At 44.9% G+C, this 18481-nt stretch overlaps 1 protein-coding gene across 1 annotated transcript in view; it reads left to right on the top strand.

Moving 5' to 3' along the window:
* Positions 1–18481, top strand: part of Tgfbr3 (transforming growth factor, beta receptor III) — a 183063-nt gene that overhangs the window by 150971 nt on the left and 13611 nt on the right. The window contains exons 11-15 of the mRNA NM_011578.4: positions 989–1129; positions 1582–1740; positions 5630–5926; positions 8081–8198; positions 17252–17299. Of these exons, the coding sequence (NP_035708.2) occupies positions 989–1129; positions 1582–1740; positions 5630–5926; positions 8081–8198; positions 17252–17299 (763 nt within the window). The remainder of the gene's footprint in view (positions 1–988; positions 1130–1581; positions 1741–5629; positions 5927–8080; positions 8199–17251; positions 17300–18481) is intronic.

The following is an 18481-nucleotide window of genomic DNA, read 5'->3' as shown; positions in this document are numbered from 1 at the left end:
TCACGACACTAATTTTCTTGTGATTATCCAGTTTCTCTAAATAGACAAGTGCCATGCAATAGCAATGCACTTGATATGGACGTTTTAAACTGATTCCAAATTAGCACTGGCAAGAAGGTGATCTAGTGAGTTAAATCTTCAATTGCCCCAAGAGAAAGGATATCTGGTCCAAAAAGTCACTTCTTTCTTGTTTGCTTTTCTTTTCTTGTCCTTTTTTTTTCGGGGGGGGGGAGGGGGTTCGAGACAGGGTTTCTCTGTATAGCCCTGGCTGTCCTGGAACTCACTTTGTAGACCAGGCTGGCCTCGAACTCAGAAATCCGCCTGCCTCTGCCTCCCGAGTGCTGGGATTAAAGGCATGCACCATCACACCCGGCTTCTTCTTGTCCTTTTTTTTTAAAAAAAAAAGATTTATTTATTGTTATATGTAAGTACACTGTAGCTGCCTTCAGACACATCAGAAGAGGGCATCAGATCTCATTGTGGATGGTTGTGAGCCACCATGTGGTTGTTGGGAATTGAACTCAGGACCTTTGGAAAAGCAGTCAGTGCTCTTACCCGCTGAGCCATCTCACCAGCCCTTGTCTTTTTTAAGGACAAGGCATTCAGTCCTCCAGCACCCATGAGTGCATCAGGTGCCTTCCTAGTTACTCCCCCACCCTTACCCCATTCTGCTCCCAGTGGTGAGTGCTTCAACTGCCTGCTCCAGTTGTGACAGTTTGTAGGAATCTTCGGACTCCCTATGTATTTCTGTTTTCCATTATGCTCATAATTCAAGCATACGAAATGGAAATAAACTAGGTTGTGATTTGCAGAATTGTTGTATTCAGGTCACCCTCTCCATCCTATTTACATGCAACCCAGTACAGTAATTCCAGCCAATGTGAAGACAGATTGCTGTGAAGAGAACGTCTTCTTTTTTTGCACCCATACACACAGGAAAGATATTGGGAAGGATTGATCAAAGAGCTGTGTGTCCCCTGTCTTCTAGATTGTGGTGCAGGCTCCATCCCCTGGGGATAGCAGTGGCTGGCCAGACGGCTACGAAGATTTGGAGTCGGGTGATAATGGATTTCCTGGAGACACAGATGAAGGAGAAACTGCCCCCCTGAGCCGTGCTGGAGTGGTAGTGGTATGTGTTAGTCTCCCGTAGATGGTTCTGTGGATACATTGTTGCTCAAGCTGGTGTGGTGGTGGTGGTGGTCCTACATGTTGGTCTCCCTTAGATGGTTCTGTGGATACATTGTTGCTCAAGCTGGGCTGGTGGTAGGTATTGGTCTCCCTTAGACCACTCTGTGGATAACATTGTTGTCCATTTGGTTTGTTTCACTGGGAAGTATCAAACCTAAAATTGCAGTGGCTACGCCTTTAATTCCAGCACTTGGGAGGCAGAGGCAGGCGAATCTCTTAGTTCAAGGCCAGCCTGGTCTACAGTGTGAGTTCCAGCACAGCTAGGGCTATACAGAGAAACCCTGTCTCAAACAACAACAACAAACAACAAAACAAAACAAAATAAAACCTAAAATTACATGTTAAAGGCTCTTCATGTGACTGATGTGTCCTTATCTGTTGGCTGTTTTCCAGTTTAACTGCAGCTTGCGGCAGCTGAGGAGTCCCAGTGGCTTCCAGGACCAGCTCGATGGAAATGCTACCTTCAACATGGAGCTGTATAACACAGACCTCTTTCTGGTGCCCTCCCCAGGGGTCTTCTCTGTGGCAGAGAATGAGCATGTATATGTTGAGGTGAGGTTGGTGTGTTATCCTCGGGTGTCTGGCCCACTACCCTACGCAGCAGTGCCCTGGCGGCTAGTGCCCTATGCAGGTCATGTGACATTAGCATGAGCACCTGGCACAGGTCTCACCTTGTTTACTTTGACATCTAAGTAACAGTTTGGCTCAGAAAAGGCTTCCAGGTCATTTTCTAACTAAAAAAGATTTTATGAATTATGCTAAATGGATGTAGTGGTTTTTAGTAAATGTCAAAAAGAAAATAATGAGCAAAGTGTGAACTGTATCAGTAAAGAGTGGTGCTTGTTCTGACATCAACACTTTGGGGATAGTTGTTTAGCCATATCCATGGACTCTTCTAAAACACCTTACATATTATCTTGGACTTCCAAGTTAAAAGGTGTGCTCTCCTGAAAATCACTTCTGCCAAGTCATTTTCTTAATAGACGCATGAATTTGTCAAAATAATTTTCCACCTGGAATGGTGGTCTTCGTGCATAGCTTAAACCTAGAATGCCTATGAAAATAATAGACAGTGGTGGTAATAATGAAATAACAACAGCTAACATTTATTACCATTTTACCATGCAGTGGATCTGTCATGACTATAATCACAATGAACTGACTTGCTAGAGGGACTCTGTAAAAATGGATTAATTAAGATCCAACTTTTGTATGAGAAAATCAGACACAAGGCGGTCCAACATGACACCTGTGCCTGGTATATTACTTCCTTCTGGGGTCCTTTCTCTAGAGTCTGTGCTGTTGACAGCCAGGTGCTGCTGTTGTCATTGCCACCCCCTCTCAAATTGCCACTTGAAAGAGAATAAGACATAACTTCATGTCTAAGTTCTCAGACTCCATTCTGGAAAAGACAAACCTATGTTTCAGGTTGTTTGCTGCCCGTGTGCCCTGAGCATCATCTGTAGGGTGACAAAACTGGTCTGCTGGTCTCACTGTAAGGCATCATGACTGCTTTGCACCTCACAGGGGGAGAGTGAGAAGGGATAGAAATGGCAGACTCCCAGAAGTGAAAATCACCACAGAGCACCTATGTCTGTTTTGCAAAGACAGTGCGCCATGTGCATTGGCACTGGGTTGGAGTGGAGCCAGGCAGCCCTCCCTGTTTTCTTCAGTCATATCAGTCAGTCCCTCTGCACTCAGCTCCCTGTTGTTAGCGCCCTGGAGGAAGCCATGTTTTGTGTGTGCTATTCCTAAGCCTGCATCTCTCCTGATCCAAGCTTCCTATTTTCTTCTGCCTTTTCCATATTCACAGTCCACAAGGGTCTTAGTCAGCAACTCCCACTGATGAGAGGACACTGCTTAACTGCATTTTGCTGTTTTTTAGACAGATGCCTACATCTGCTCTTTGGTGGCTTTATGATTTATGCTAGCCAGTGGCTAATCTGCCTGTGTGCCCCACCCTAAATATTTTCATTTCTTTTTTCACCCCTGGAATGCTGGCTTACTCCATGAAGCCAGTAGATTCCCTCTCCTCCCTTCCATTTTTTTGTTTGTTTTTTTTTCTTTTTGTTCTTGATTTCTTTTTTACATTATTTCATATCGCACATGTTTTTGTAGTTAAATTTGATTTTAAAAGTAGACCAATTTTTTTTTTTCTTACTGCTATCTTAAATATCAAGTTAAGAAAGATCTGGGGCTGGGTGAGTTGTTATAAACTATTTTAAACTTGATTGAAACTACCAAAAATAAGAAAAAGAATCTGTAAATGTTTTGTTAAATAGGATACCAGTTGACCATGCCTTGTCTTTCTTTCCTGGTTTGGACTCTGCTGCTGGTAGGAAAATTTTTTACTTAAGTAAAATAAAACTTCATAAATCTTGGCTTAACCTGAAGAGCCATTTCTTGGTTTATTCTCCAGCTGCCCTCTGTAGCTTTTCCTGGAACCTTCCGTTCCCTCTGGATCACAGTTCCTTCCATTAATCCATGATCTTCTCCCCTTTGCCCCTATTCTCGGGTCACTCCTGGGTGATGGCCGGTGATATGATGACAGCTTTCTTTTCAGTTCCTTTGGCTTAGTGATGAGCATCTAGAGCCAGTCATGGGAGTTCCTACTGCTGAACCTGAGCTGTTTGCATGCACCTTGATTTCAGTGTTTCTTACACCAACTGTATCTTTTACACTCATTACGGCCATCATCCTCTAGGAGAGAGCACTGCATCCCTGGTATGCACAGGAGCAGCAGAGCATGTGACTTCCTTGGTCTGGTCCCATTCTAAAGCCAACACTCTTCCTACTGTTCACTTCAAGTCCACTCTACAGCAAGACTTGCTAATATTTTCCTCCTCAAAAGCACCCATAAGGAAATCTAGACAGCGGTTCTCAACCTTCCTAATCTGCAGCCCTTTACTACAGTGCCTCATGTTGTGGTTACCCCAACCATAAAATTATTTCATTGCTATTTCACAACTTAATTTTGCCACTATTATGAATCATAAAGCAAATGCCTGATATGCAGGATATCTGATATGTAACCCCTATAAAAAAGGGTCATTCAACCCCCCAAAGGGTGTGCAACCCACCGGGTTAAGAGTCACTGATCTAGACAGCCATTCTGTATTGCATGTCTTTGAAAGTAAGACAAGAATCAACATATGTGTGCACTGTAAGCTTAGTTTATGGTAAATGGCACTTTTTATTTGCAGCATGTATATAATTTACCACCTTAACAGGATAGAACATCTTGTTCAGCAGAAATAACTCAAGGATAGTGAAAGTGATTATTTACAGAGGGTCGAACAAGATGGCAACATTGTAATTACCTCCACCTTCTGCTCATGCTCATGCGAATACCCCATAGTTACCAATGTGGGATCTTTTGCGAGCACTATGAATTAAAAGTTCCTGCAATGTCAGGAGATTCTCCTGGGAAGACTCCAAATGCTAAGTTTATTATCTCTCTATCTTTTAAAGCATTTAGGGGCTCTTGGTGGATGGGTAAGGACTAACTTTATTTCTAAAGTGTCTACGTTTATTGTTTATGTTTAGCTTAGTCAAGGAAAGAGGCATCGGAGTTGGAAGAGTAGTCCACATAGCAAGTCGTGCCACCAAACAGTGGAGCCAGTTTTGTTCCAGGGTTTTTTAGCAGAGTTCAGGATAGCTAAGGTTTGAGTTGTGCTTACATTTGGCTAAGCACTACTTCTTGTTTCTGAACAAAGGAACCTTAGTGAGATCTGGACATGATGCACAGAAGTGATTTGTAAAAAGGAAGAATAAATGACTTGGAAATGTGTCTAGGTTAGTTTTCCATGAAGCAACCTCCCCCCCACCTACCTCCTCCGCAAGGCTAGGTTGGTCCTATGAACAGCTGGGACACTTTGCCAGGTTGGTGATAGCCACTAAATCACACTGTCCCTGATATAAGAAACCAGAGGCCTGCTTACTGACCAAGCAGGATACATCTGTGGCTTTCTGCTCTTCTAAGTTCACTCTGCTTTCTTGCACAGTCATCCTAGGTCACATGGATTCTCCTCTGTCCTGAACTATTTGGCAGCATTTAAAAATTGAGCCTTGGTAATAATCTACTATCGTGATATTAGGGGCTTTATCTGTGTTTTGCTTATTTTGAAAAATCCACTTAGGTGCAAGGTTTGCTTTTATTTTCCTTTATCTCTAAGGACTTGTGGAAGCTCAGAGAAACTCTCCCCATCTTGCAACTTGTAGGGTAGCATTTGAATTAAGCAATTTGCTGTCATTATGTCAAGTTTAAATGGACGGTACCTTTCATCAATCGGTGTATGTTACTATTAGAGTTAGGAAGTTCTAGATGTTATTAAATAGAACGATGTCTCATCCAAAGAACTGTGGCAGGATATTGTCCGAGTGACTAATGTAAAATAAGAAGCCAGCCCATTTCTGACCTGACCTTTATGCTCCTCTGCAGGTGTCTGTCACTAAGGCTGACCAAGATCTGGGATTTGCCATCCAAACCTGCTTTATCTCTCCATACTCAAACCCAGACAGAATGTCTGATTACACCATCATCGAGAACATCTGTCCGAAGGATGACTCTGTGAAGTTCTACAGCTCCAAGAGAGTGCACTTCCCCATCCCACATGCTGAAGTGGACAAGAAGCGGTTCAGCTTTGTGTTCAAGTCCGTGTTCAACACCTCCCTGCTCTTCCTGCACTGCGAGCTGACGCTGTGCTCTAGGAAGAAGGGCTCCCAGAAGCTGCCAAAGGTGCGTGGGCTCTCATCTGTCCGGACTGTGATTCGGGCATGTCTGGGTAAAGAGGTTGAGGTTTTAGTTCTGAGGTTCTGAAGACTTCCGTTTGAAGCATCAGTGTGAGCAGGGAGCCGTGTGCTTTAGTTAGGGTTTTGGAGAACAAATTCTGAAAGTTTGTCTTTCCATGTGTGCTGAATTGTGCCTTATGAGTGATCAATCAGGACTGTTTTTCACCAAGGGAGAGGCCTGGATCTGGCTCTGTTGGTCAGATAAGCACGCCGTGCCAGAAGGACAGCCAACTGAAAGGACAAGACCAGTGTGAGGATTAATTTTTCCAGGTCCCATGGAGACCGGGATTGCGGTTGTTTTTGTGACCTTCTCTGTGTGAGTGATGGGGTTGCTCCTCTCAGGAGGACGTGTAGGGGAAATTAGTAAATATTTTACTTTTGCCGGTTTCTTATCAGTTCATCTTGTGTGCCTCCTGCCATTGCCCATATTAAACGGCTATGTTCTGTTGCCATAACAGAAATCAGACCCCTTTGACCTCGCTGGAGCCACCGCAGGGGTTCTGTCAGGCCTGCCTGTGTGGGACAGGTTTCTCCTGCTGTCACTTCATTTCTGTGGCCTGAGATAATTACATATAATGTCCTCCAGTGTGTTTGTTCAGTAGCTGTTATACACAGTCTAAGCTGGAGTCTTCTTCTCTTCTCATCGTGGGTCCGCTGATGTCTGGGAAGCACAGAATCAAGCTGTAGCATTTATATGTATGGCGTCCTCACATTCAGGGACCGGAAGAAAAAGCAGGAGTGAACATCACTACTGTTAAATAGATTTCTATTGACCTGAATTCCTTGACTCATTTCCCTGAGCAGTTACTGATTTGAGCGCTGTCTACAAATAAACGCACACCAGATCACCCATCACCAGGAAACACTTGCAAAGGCCCAGACTCTGCTTCTTCTGGAGCCACTGCTGGGCAGAAGAGCAAAGGAGACAGGAGATACATGTAGTAGGCAGGTAGCGAGAGAACCATTAATGCTTCCTTCTGCTGAAAGGCAGAATTTCCCTATCTCTAGTAACTCCCAAAGTACTTCTGTGACAATAGAAAAGGCCCAAGAACCTTCTAGGAAAAGGTGTCGATGATCTCCAAATCTAGCTGCTCTTTGCTGTGAATTACGTGTCTGGCCGAGGATCAGACTCCAAGTTAGCATTATATGTTCTTATTTAACTAGAGGGCTATCCAGAGAGCAAGAGGAAAATACAGTCGTGAAATGAACTGCATATCTTTTCAACAACGTGCCTTGACACAGAAAATACAGATATAGTTTTCCTCTACAAGAAAACTCTTTTCAGGGAGTTTCCTCCCTCTGTTCGTTTTGGGGTAATGATAGGGCTGGAATGTCTTCTTGTGTGTGGCCCAGAGGTGATGGCTCCTGTCTAGATTTCTGATTAGTTTCAGGACTTAAAATATCTAGAAACTGCTGGTCTCAGCTTACACACCTAGGCGTCACTCCCTCCCTAGGACCTAAGTTAAGCACAGTCAACCCCAGGCTAAGCCATGGATATGGTGAACTGATAAAATATTCACTGAGCATGTGTGAGGGACTGGATTAAATCTCTAGCACCAAGAATAAAAAATAAGCCAAATCAAAATAACAAAAAGGGAAAGAAATGCTGTGGGAAGCCTAATGTTGTAGAGTGAAAAAAAAATATCCAACAACCATGACAGTGTGCGTGGTTATATTAGAAATATAAATCCTATCATTGTATAACACTTTAAGTGCAGTTCCCCACAGCTACAGATCATGGGTGTTATCACAAACCACTTATACAAAGCCACTATGGTACAGAGCCAAAAAACCACTCCTGCAGTTCTCCAATTGACAGACTAATTCAGAAATATCTAGCTCTTTTGTGGCCAAGGGGCAAGGAAGATGTTTGTAAGCTGTCCATTGGTAGTTGCATCTTCCAGTGTAGCTGAAAATACACTGGGCCTGTCGTGATAGCTCCCTGGTTATTTAAGGTTCTTTGAAAAGCACACCGATGGCCTGTTTTTCCCATGGTTCATAGCCGTGAGCTGTCTGATAAGGGGCCAGAGGACAATCGTCTGCAGGCCTGGGGAGGGTACTTCTTTCTGAGCCATGACTGCCTTGCTCTGCCTCTCCACAGTGTGTGACTCCTGACGACGCCTGCACCTCTCTAGATGCCACCATGATCTGGACCATGATGCAGAATAAGAAGACATTCACCAAGCCCCTGGCCGTGGTCCTCCAAGTAGATTATAAAGGTAAGCATGGTGGCCTATGGCGTGTCTTGTAAAGATTCCCTAGAACATACATGGTGAGGAAGATGAATAACTCCTGCAAGCTTCCTCTGACCTTCACTAGCACGCTGTGACACTTGCATGGTATGACACATATACACTTTCCCAAGTTGTCCTCTGACATCCATCCACACGTGTTCTGTGGCACACACACACATACACACACACACTTTATAGTGAACAAATAAATGTAAAAAAAAAAAAATTAAGCTAAGTTAAACGCCAGTTGGTAGCTTTAGAAAAGAATTCTTTGCCCCAAGAGATTTTCCTTAGCTGATTCTGTCCCTGTGGCTACTTTGTAACTTATTTACAGATTGTTTATTCCTTAGAGAATAGCTCAAGGGACCAGAGAAAGGGCTTAGTGGAGGAGTCTAGGTAGCATGCAGAAGATTCTAATGGCCACTAAAGTATCAGGTCAAGGTAAAGGTTGGCTCTGCCCTGTTACTCTCCGCTACACTCAGATGTGCTTCTGTGAGTCCATGGCGTGCTGGGGCCTGCACACTATTCACAGTCCAGCTTTCCACACTCATGATTCTACTGGCTCCAAGCTGCCATACCCTTGAGAGGGGCTGTGACCTGTGAGCATTGTCCATTTAGGGATACTGGCAGAAAGAAAGTTGACATTTATAAATGACTTTTCAGAACCTTGTACAAGAGCAAATGCTGGTCCTCCTTACACCTCCGGTTTCTGTCCCTTTATGTATAAGAACACCCACCATGCTGTGCCGAATAGAAGAGGAGGTGAAATGTGTGGTGTGAGCACCCTAAGGAAAGGTGGGGGCAGACCTCTAGCAGGGAACCCTGAGGACTGCGGGGAGGATACCACAGCACCAGGGGCAGGAGTATGCTACAATGTATCAGGCAGCTGTCAACAGCTTTGGGGTGGGACCAAACGCAGCAGGGAAGATCTGAGTAGTTACAATCTTCCCTGTCTGGAAGCAGCCTGTCACTCTCCAGATGCCTTGCTGTCTAAGGGTGTCAAGCTGAGAAAAGGCTGGCAGGGTGAGAGGGGATGTCAGGCCTCCAGGGTAAGGTATTTCAGGATTAGAATCACAGACCATGTCATTCCATCCTGAAGGGCAGAGAATTGCCGAGCAAGAGCCAGTGAGGAGCTCGGTCCCAGCTGCTAGGCATTAGAAGGGAGCCATGCTGACTGGTACTGACACCAGATCTGGGGTTTAGGGCACCCCTAGGATGGCACTTTAGGGCTGGGGTTTGACAGGATTAAGCAGTGGGCGGTTCTGGAGCAGGCATGAGCTACCAGAAAAGAGGCAGGTGGGTGCTGCCAGTTTCTCAAATGCGATTGGGCCTTTGTCAAAAGAGCTGTGCCTTTCCGTGTGCACATTCCTACAGAAAGGCAGGGAGCATGGGGTAGGACTGGCTCACAGCCTTGAAGTTGAGGACTCTCCTCTTGCTCCCTCCATACCCAACTGGCTGTGACAAAAACCTCACAAACCCTCTTTCTCATGTTCTTGTCTGGAAAGGGAGCATTAGAACAGGGGGCGTGGAGGTCAGCTGACCTGTAAGGAGGAGCCGATTTCCAGTTCATTTCCGCCATCCTAAACGCAGAACGTTCATCTCAGATGCTTATGGCTTTTGTCCTGAGTGTGGTTTCTTTTACTTTATTGGTTGGTTTCTAAAAGGTCTGGTGGTCTCTCTCTAACTGGGCTGCCCAGATACTGCTGCCATTTTGTTGCATGTAGGGGAAAGGAATGTGAGTAAATTAACTGTATTGCAAAGAACTCATAGTTGGTCAACAGCTAGCTGTGTTTTGTGCTATAAAAGCCATTAACAGCAGCAGCCACATGTTCCCTGTCCCTGTCCCTGTCCCTTACCTATTTTGAGAGCACTCATTCAGATGGTAATTGAACACAGCAACTGGCTGTGCCCTGTGCCAGACAGTACTTAGGCCTTAATATTACAACACTATAACTTCCAGCAATTCTTTCATTCTTTTTTGTTAAACTCTGGTGGTATTTTTCTAAGTAATTTCTCTTGTAAAGTAGGTAATTACTTTTATTCAAACTCAGAGCCATTATACTGAACACTCAGTGTTTTCTTTACATAAAACTCTAAGAGGAAAGGTACTTTTTTAAACCAAATATCAAAGCAATTTCATGAGACTCGCTAGTTGAGGTGAGATTTTAGTTGGAGAAGCAAGTGGGTGAACCGTTTATTGCTCAGGTTTGTGAAACAAATTGAGAAGTTGAACTTGAGCTTCCCAAGGGGCTGTGTGCAAATCCGTCTTCCTTGGCAGGAACAGGTAGGTTTTCTGCTGATTCTCATCTTTATGATGATCCCCTCACCCTGTATGATTAGTTTCTTGGGCTCTGAAATCATTTCTGTTCCATGTAGAGCACTGAAACCTGTTTCAGCTACACAGGGCATTGGAATAACACTGGGAAAAGGCAGGAGATCACTGGCCCAATAGTCCTGGCTTATTTAAAATAACAACAGCTAATGCTCTTTCTGAGAGTGGGCCATCAGGGGGGACCTGTGGGTTCCCCAGCTGCTTTACTGACCTGATGCTATTCCTGTTGATGTCCTTGCCACAGAGCCGACTATCCCTGCCCCTTTGCTCCATCTTTCTTTACTGCAGTTGCATTTTTATGGACCATAGATACAGGCAACGTGTCAACCACCACTGCCGAGAACAGGGACGTCTTTCAGGCAGTGTTTCTTCCTCAATGGGCAGGGCAAGTGGCCATCAAAGCTACATGAATAATAGTAGGTTTTTATTGGAACCTTCGTGAAGGTATCACCTTTGGTCTTTAAGTCCTTTGGGATCAGTGTTGGCTGATCATCTTGCTACTTAAACCTTCAGCAATAGGTGAAGATGCTTAGACTATTAATGGTGGTGAGGGTCCCACATTGAATTTGTTTTGTGCTAAATGCATAGGGTGTTACAGAATTTAATTCTTGCAGCAGCTCTGTAGAGAGCCTCTCTATCAAACTTGGACACACACCTGCATATAGCAGACCAGGATTCAAACCCATTCTTTTGATTTTACATCTTTTGCAAACCTTCACGTGTAATCTAATTCCTATTTTTAATAAAACAAACATACATCTGCTGGTACTATGGGGAGTCACCTCCTCATCTCCACCCCTTCCCCCTCCACTCCCCCATCCCCTCCTACCTCCACCCCTCCTCCTCCCCAACTCCGCCCACTCCCCCTCCTTCCCCTGCCCCTCACTCTCCCCACCTCTCCAACTCTACCCTCCCCACCTCCACCCCCTCCCCTTCTCACCTCCACCCTGTCCCCCTCCCTCCCCACCTTCACTTCTCTCCCTCCCCACCTCTACACCCCCACCTTTCCACTTCCCCCACTCCCTCCCCCTTTACCCCTTCTCCCCCTCCCCATCCCATTGTTATCAATGTAGCACCCGAGTATTCTAATGAGTAGCAGCTAAATAGTAGATGAAAAAAATTAGGGGTCGAAAACCCACATGATAGGGTTAAAATGCTAGAGTGTGTTTAAAAGTGCAAACCCAGACACTCTGTGACTTTATAACTTAAACACACACAAAAGCAGAAGATACAAATAGCTGATGCGTATTATGGTTTCTGGCAAAACAATTAAAATAGCTGAGCCGCTGCCGGTTTGCCATCACTGCTGGGACATGAAAGCATGTTGGCAGGCTTCCCAATTTGCCACGATTTATACCCGGTTTTTAATTCTTAGCAAATTAAACTTTTGAAATGTTGGATCTTCTCCACATTGGAAAATAAAAGCACCTGCATATCACGGGCTGTCAGTAAATGCGGAGTTCCTGCTTTGCTTTCTGCCAAACCAGGGCTCTTTCAGGGGAGGAGAGGGTTTTGGAAAGCAGAGGTCTGTGAGTTGGAAATTGATCTAAAAGAGGCGTGACTTTATGGAACACTTTTGGATTTTTCCAGAACCAAAAATACTCAAAAAAAAAAAAAAAGTTTGTCCTCAGGTTAAGGGCAAGATGAGGAGAGGAACAGGGAAGGGGCGCTCAGGAGCTGGCAGAGCCAGGACTCATCCATCTCTCTTCACGGAGGGAGCAGGGGAGAGAACTCAGCTTATGCCAGCCTCTTCACATTTTGAAAACTGCTCTTTGGAAGATTTTAAATGTATACAAAAATGGAATGTCCCGCCCCCTCCCCAGGAACACACCACTTCCAGCTTTAGCAACTACTCATGGTGAATCTTGTTTGACGACTTCCCATGGCCCATTTCATCTGTCAGTCATCCAAGAGATACCTCTGAAATTTAAGAAACATCAAAAGATCTTGAGAAGAAGGCTGGGTATGGTAGCATACATCTCTAATCTCAGCACCTGGGAGGCAGAAGCAGACAGATTTCTGTGAGTTCAAGGCCAGCCAGGGCTACATAGGAAGGCCCTGTTTCAGAAGAGGAAATAAGATGTTGAGGAGAGCTCCAGTACTTCGATCACTTAGGAACTCGGCTCTGCAAGCCGTGTAAATGTTACGCTGCGAGAAAGAATCTGGTAATAGAACATGAAATGATACTTTGGGTTGTTTATTATAAAAACATGTTTACTGGGTTCCTACTAAGCCTGTAAGGTCTTTCTAGCACAGTGTTTCTCACTCTGAATAGCATCCTCCCCAGGCTGGATAACTCGTTCAGGCGCACTGTAGAATATTTAGCATCATCCTTCATTTCTACCCAGTAGATGCCCGTGCCCACCCCCAACCAGGTCGTGACAACCCAGTAGGATTCTAGAAGTCTCCAAGTTTCAAAAGAGCCTCCCAATCCCCCATCTCCACTCCCCACCCCTCACCCCTACTCCCATTGTCAAGTGGCAGAGTGCAGATAAGGTGACAGACCACTGCCAGGGACTCCATAGATACTGAAAAGTGCCCAGAGGAAGGGTCAGAATCAGGGAGGTAAGGTTGGTAAAAATACTCTTGAACAACTGCACAAAGTCTCCTCCTCCCTGGCTCCCCTCTGCCAGATGCCAGCAGATGTGTGTGTGTGTGTGTGTGTGTGTGTGTGTGTGTGTGTGTGTGTGCCAGTTTGATGCTTTGTTTCTTTGTGGGCCTTTTAGGGCTTCCAGTGTTTAGAAGAACTGAATTAAAACGGGAGGCCAAAAGCCGTGTCAGTTACTCATGCATAACCCACCCCAGGCTCGCGCATTCACGAAAGCCCTGCCCAACAGCCGGAGGGGGGAAGTTTTGGTTCTAGAGGTAAACCAAAAGTTGTTCAGAGTATATGAAAAGATTTGCTCCAGAATGTTGATTATAGTGTATTCTTTCTGCAAAGAAATCTACTGTTAAAATTATCTTTACAGCAATATCTAGGATTCCTTTTTAACAGTCTTTTCCCCTAAGCCCAAAGTCAATATTGTTACGGCCGACGCTATTTTAGTTATACTCAGGGGTTATGGGGAACAAGAACTGTTAGAGGATAAACCCTGGAGCCTCTGCCCTGCTGTGTAGGCTTGTCTCTGCACAGATAGTCAAGAAGGGACTTGACTCAAGGAAATGAGGCAGGGGTGTTTCTGTTTAGCTCTCTGGGAGAGCCCCCTGTTTGGGGCAAAGGGAGAGTATTAGATCACACCCTAAGTCCATTAAGAACTTTTAAACAATACCATCCATCAGGAAGGCCTTGTCATAAAACCTAAATGCTTACATGTGAGGTCTCCCCCGGGGAGAATCATTCTTTTCAAACCACTTGGGGATTCTGAGTGAGAAAGTTTAACCGCAGGCGGAAGACTCCATGGAGCTCTTCCCAGAAGTGAGTGTGCACACACTTCTTGCGTGATGCACACTGCTGAGACCGCCAAATGCCTTTGCGCTTACTTCAGTGAATCAAACTGCTAATTCCTGAAAGTAGGTGGGTTTTGTGGTTAGATGCTTCCACTTCATGGAGTTCTTACGGTGGAGGTAAAAGGAGCAGGATTTTTGTTTACTTTATCGTACTGCACAAATCTATAAATGTTAGAGTGAGTGTTGTTCGTGCTGCCACGAAGCTGATACCCAGGCAAGTGCTCTACCAAGTGTGCTACACCCCCAGCCAGAAAGTGCATCGCTCTAAAGAATGTATTTTATTATTTTATATGTGGGGGTGTCTTGCCTTTGTGTGTATTTGTGTGCCACTCACCTGTCTGATGGGCTCAGAGGCCAGAAGAGAGCATCTGACCCCCGAAATTAAAGTTACCAATAATTGTAAGCCACTATGTGGGTGCTGGGTATCACACCCAGGTCCTCTAGAACAGCCAGTGCTCTTAACCACTGAGTCATCCCTCCAGCCCCTCCTAAATGCATTTTATAGTTGGTACAACGAGTGCAAGTTCTGTATACTGAATTGTATTATTTTCCCCCTAAGGCAGTGTTCTAGTTTCATGTCTTGTGCAGTGATAAAATATCCAAACAACAACAAAAAGGCCACATAGAAGAGGGGAGTCGTTTATTTAGTTTGTGGTTCTAGCTTACAGTCTATTCCTTGGAAGAAATCAAAGCAGGAACTTCAAGAATCTAGTCTCACCATACCAGGGGCCAAGAGTAGAAAGAAACCTCTGCGCACACACTTGCTCCATCTCTCTTGTGCAAATTTAAGACCCTTGTCTAGGAATAACACCTCCCATACTGGACCGAGTCTTCCCACATCAATTAATTTAAGATAGTCCTCCCCTCCCCCAGACATGCTTCCACACCTCCATGTGGACAGCCCCTCAGTACAACTCTCCTCCGAGGTATTTCTGCCTTGTGTCACATGAGCAATCAAACACCACAGAGTCTCACTATGCAGCCCAAACTGATCCAAAGCCACCGTGTATCCAACCTGTCCCTTAACGAACAGTAATCCTGCTTCCGCCTTCCAGGGATTGGGGTTATAGGACGATACACTATGCCTGGCCCTCTGAATTGATTTTTTTTAAAGCGCTTTAATTTTCTTGGTAATTGTATCAAAATGTAGCACAAACGTTTCCTCATCGGGGGCCACCATGATCCTCACTTTAAGGGATCCATACAGTTATTGATCATTTAGGAATTGGACTTGGTCCAACTGAGCTTGTTAGCCCCGAGAACAAGCAACGATCTCTTTTCCCGATGTCAACCTTATTATTTGTTTTTAATTTAATAAGGCCAGCTTGCATAATTTTGGTCTAAACTCCACAAATTCTTTTTTGTCAGAGTTGTTTTGCTATGAATGAAAAGTGTGTCTTTATTGAATGAAGGAGCTGAAACGGAGAGACACTGAGCACAGACCATGTTTAAACTCTGAAGAGAAAGGTGGAGCCTGAACCACAGGTTCTTCACCCTTTTTCTAGGAAAGGCAGAGAGATAATACATTTGGTTTGGGACATATCCAGCCCTTGCCTCAAGTGCTCAGATCATAGGGCACTGTGCTTATGGAACAAACTTGAATTTCATGTAATTTTCACCTCATGCAATATTCTTCTTCTTTTGCTTTCTTTAAATAAATCATTTCAAATTGCAATTTCCCATCCCAGGCCACAGTGTCGGCACCCTGGTTTAAGCCCATCTCACTGTGGAGAGCAACAAGCCCTGTGTAACAGCAGTTACTAAGTAACAGTAGTTACTAAGGCAGGACTTCCCCAGCTGAGGGCAAGGACTTGCACTCCTCTGTAGCCTGGAGGCAAGAGTCAGAAATTGTGGCTCAGCCCTTGGCCCTGATGCTTCCCAGCTGTGATCTTGGGCAGGTCACAGGATATCAGAGTCTCAGACCACACTCATTTGTAAAGTAGTAATTGCAAATTCTTTCTCTGCCTGCCTCAACAGGGTTTAGCATCATATAAAACCTCTCGGATCTGTGGCCTTCTACGACTGCGAAGCTACAGAATTATTGACGCACCTAAACTTTTTGTCATCTTATTTCTTGTTTCCACCATTTTCCAAAAGGGTGTCAGCATTTTAAGCACCTGTCACCAGGCACCTCTAGAAGTCCAAGTCCCAGCTTCTCCTGAAGGCTGGACAAAAAGAAACGCTGGGAACCTCCACACTGCCTGGCACTCTAGCGTGTTAGGATGCAGCCCATGTAACAGGAAAGGGGGATGAGCAATGTGGAGAGACCAGGGCCAGCACAGCAGGAATTAGTTTATAAGTGTAATTGAATGAGCCTGTGCAAACCTTAAAGAAGGAGGAGCCACCAGCGTCAGGACCTGGGAAAGGAGAGGAGATACTATGTTTCATTGGAAGCAGACCGCACTTGTTTTTCTATGTATACAAAGGAGAGTCCCTGGGGGTCTCGGGAGTTCACTGTGAGGGGACCCAGTAGGAGAAAACATTTGGAATATGCTGAGAAGAGAATGAATCTGGTAACACCAATAGCGAAGCCAAACCTAACCGTGTGGTTAAGTAGAGAAGTTACAACAGCAGTAGATGGTGGTGGTGGTTGTTTTTATGAGACAGGGTCTCACTATGTGGTACTGGCTGTCCTGAAACCCTGGTCTCTATGTAGACCAGGCTTAGCCTCGAACACACCTGCCTCTACCTCCTGAGTGCTAGGATTAAAGACACCTGCCGCTATGCCCAGCTGAAAGCTGTAAATTATTAAGAGAATGTTTAAAAGCGGGAACAGTGTTGTGACTGTATTGGAGATGCACGGTTTTTGTCGGTATTGAACCCTTGTATAGATAATGAGATGAATACATGCGCGCAGTCAGACTCAGAGCCCTTAGATTCGGGTGCCTTTGGCTTTCCTTCTCTGTAATCTCTCATTAGCAAACTACAGTGCCTAACTTTTCTGAGATGGACTTTTGATATGTAAAGAGGAATACTGGTAGCGGTTTCACAAAGTATTTATTAAGATGGGGCTGGAGAGATGGCGCAGCAGTTAAGAGAGCTGGGTGCCCTTCTAGAGAACCAGAGGTTAGCACCCAGCACCCAAGTCAGGTGGCCCACAACTTATAATTCTAGCTCCAGGGAATCCAATACTAGCCTCCAGTAGCACCCCCATAGGATTACACACACACACACAAACAAATAGAAAAACGTCTGCTCTGCTGAGCCCGATGATCCCTTACGTCAGTGGAATGCATTGTGACTTATGCTTTTGTTTCAGAAAATGTTCCAAACATGAAGGAGTCCAGTCCGGTTCCTCCTCCTCCACGTAAGTCTTTATGCAACTATTTCCAGGCAAAGCCTCTGGCCTTTTCTAAGAATGTGCTGGTTCGGGAAGAAGTCGTGCCAAGCTGAGCTGATAAGGAGTACTGGGCAGTCCTGCCCACTTCCTCTTCCTTTCCTCTCATGCGTTCCTTTTCCCTTCCCCTGTCCTTCCTTCACCCCCCTCCCTTCCTATTCCTGCGGTCTCTACCTTCGCTGCATGAAAACCTTAATTTGCTGACCCACTGACACATGTAGCCAGAGTGGGAAGGCTACAGCCTCACTTTACCAAGTTAATTATTTGTGGGTTTTTTGTTTTTTCCCTGTCATCCAATCTGGAGTGTTTGCTTCAAATTCTGCCTGTGGTGGTTACCTGCTGAGAGGAACTCAGCACCACACATTCAAGACTATTTTTAGGTCAAGGGATGGAGAGAGCTAGGGAGAGTAAGAGCATACCGGTGTTCAGCACCATTGGTACAGGGCAATGAGTTGGGAGTCATGTAGGTGGTTATCATTTTGTATATTATTGAAGTGAGTTTCCATGGTTATCATTGGCACAGAAGCAGGACTCCACCTTGGCGTCTTGCCATCCACCCAGAGTTCTAGATGATATGTCCCTGTGAGGATAGTCTGTATTGTTTTCTTCCTGGAGACTCCCAGGACTTGTTCCCATTGCTGACCGCAAGACATACATAGTATTCTTTTCTTTAACTTTCTTTTTTTTTTCTTTTCTTTATTTTTTTAATTTTTATTTTTTGGTTTGTTGTTTTTTTGTTTTTTTTTCGAGACAGGGTTTCTCTGTGTGGCCCTGGCTATCCTGGAACTCACTCTGTAGACCAGGCTGGCCTCAAACTCAGAGATTCGCCCATCTCTGTCTCAAGAGTGCTTTATACAAATCACTCTTTATAGTACTTTTATAGAAAGCCCTTTTTATGTTCTTCTAAGTGACTTATTTCCAGGAGATTATGGAATAATGGAGAACCACAAACTCAGTAACAGACCCACTGGGCTTATTTTCATAAGTGACATCTCTGTCTTTGGAATTTCAGGATGTTTTTACTAAAAGACTTAGGAGCACGCTATCTTTGCATTTGTAGGCATAACCCTAACCCTGATGGTTCAGCACCTCTTTGTATCTGTCCCATGGACTAGATTAAGCTTCGTGGCCTGAAGGGTTGACCTGCCATTG

This window comes from Mus musculus, chromosome 5 (assembly GCF_000001635.26).
Source record: "Mus musculus strain C57BL/6J chromosome 5, GRCm38.p6 C57BL/6J".
NCBI classification, from domain to species: Eukaryota; Metazoa; Chordata; class Mammalia; order Rodentia; family Muridae; genus Mus; species Mus musculus.
This window is presented reverse-complemented; position numbering and strand designations above follow the sequence as displayed.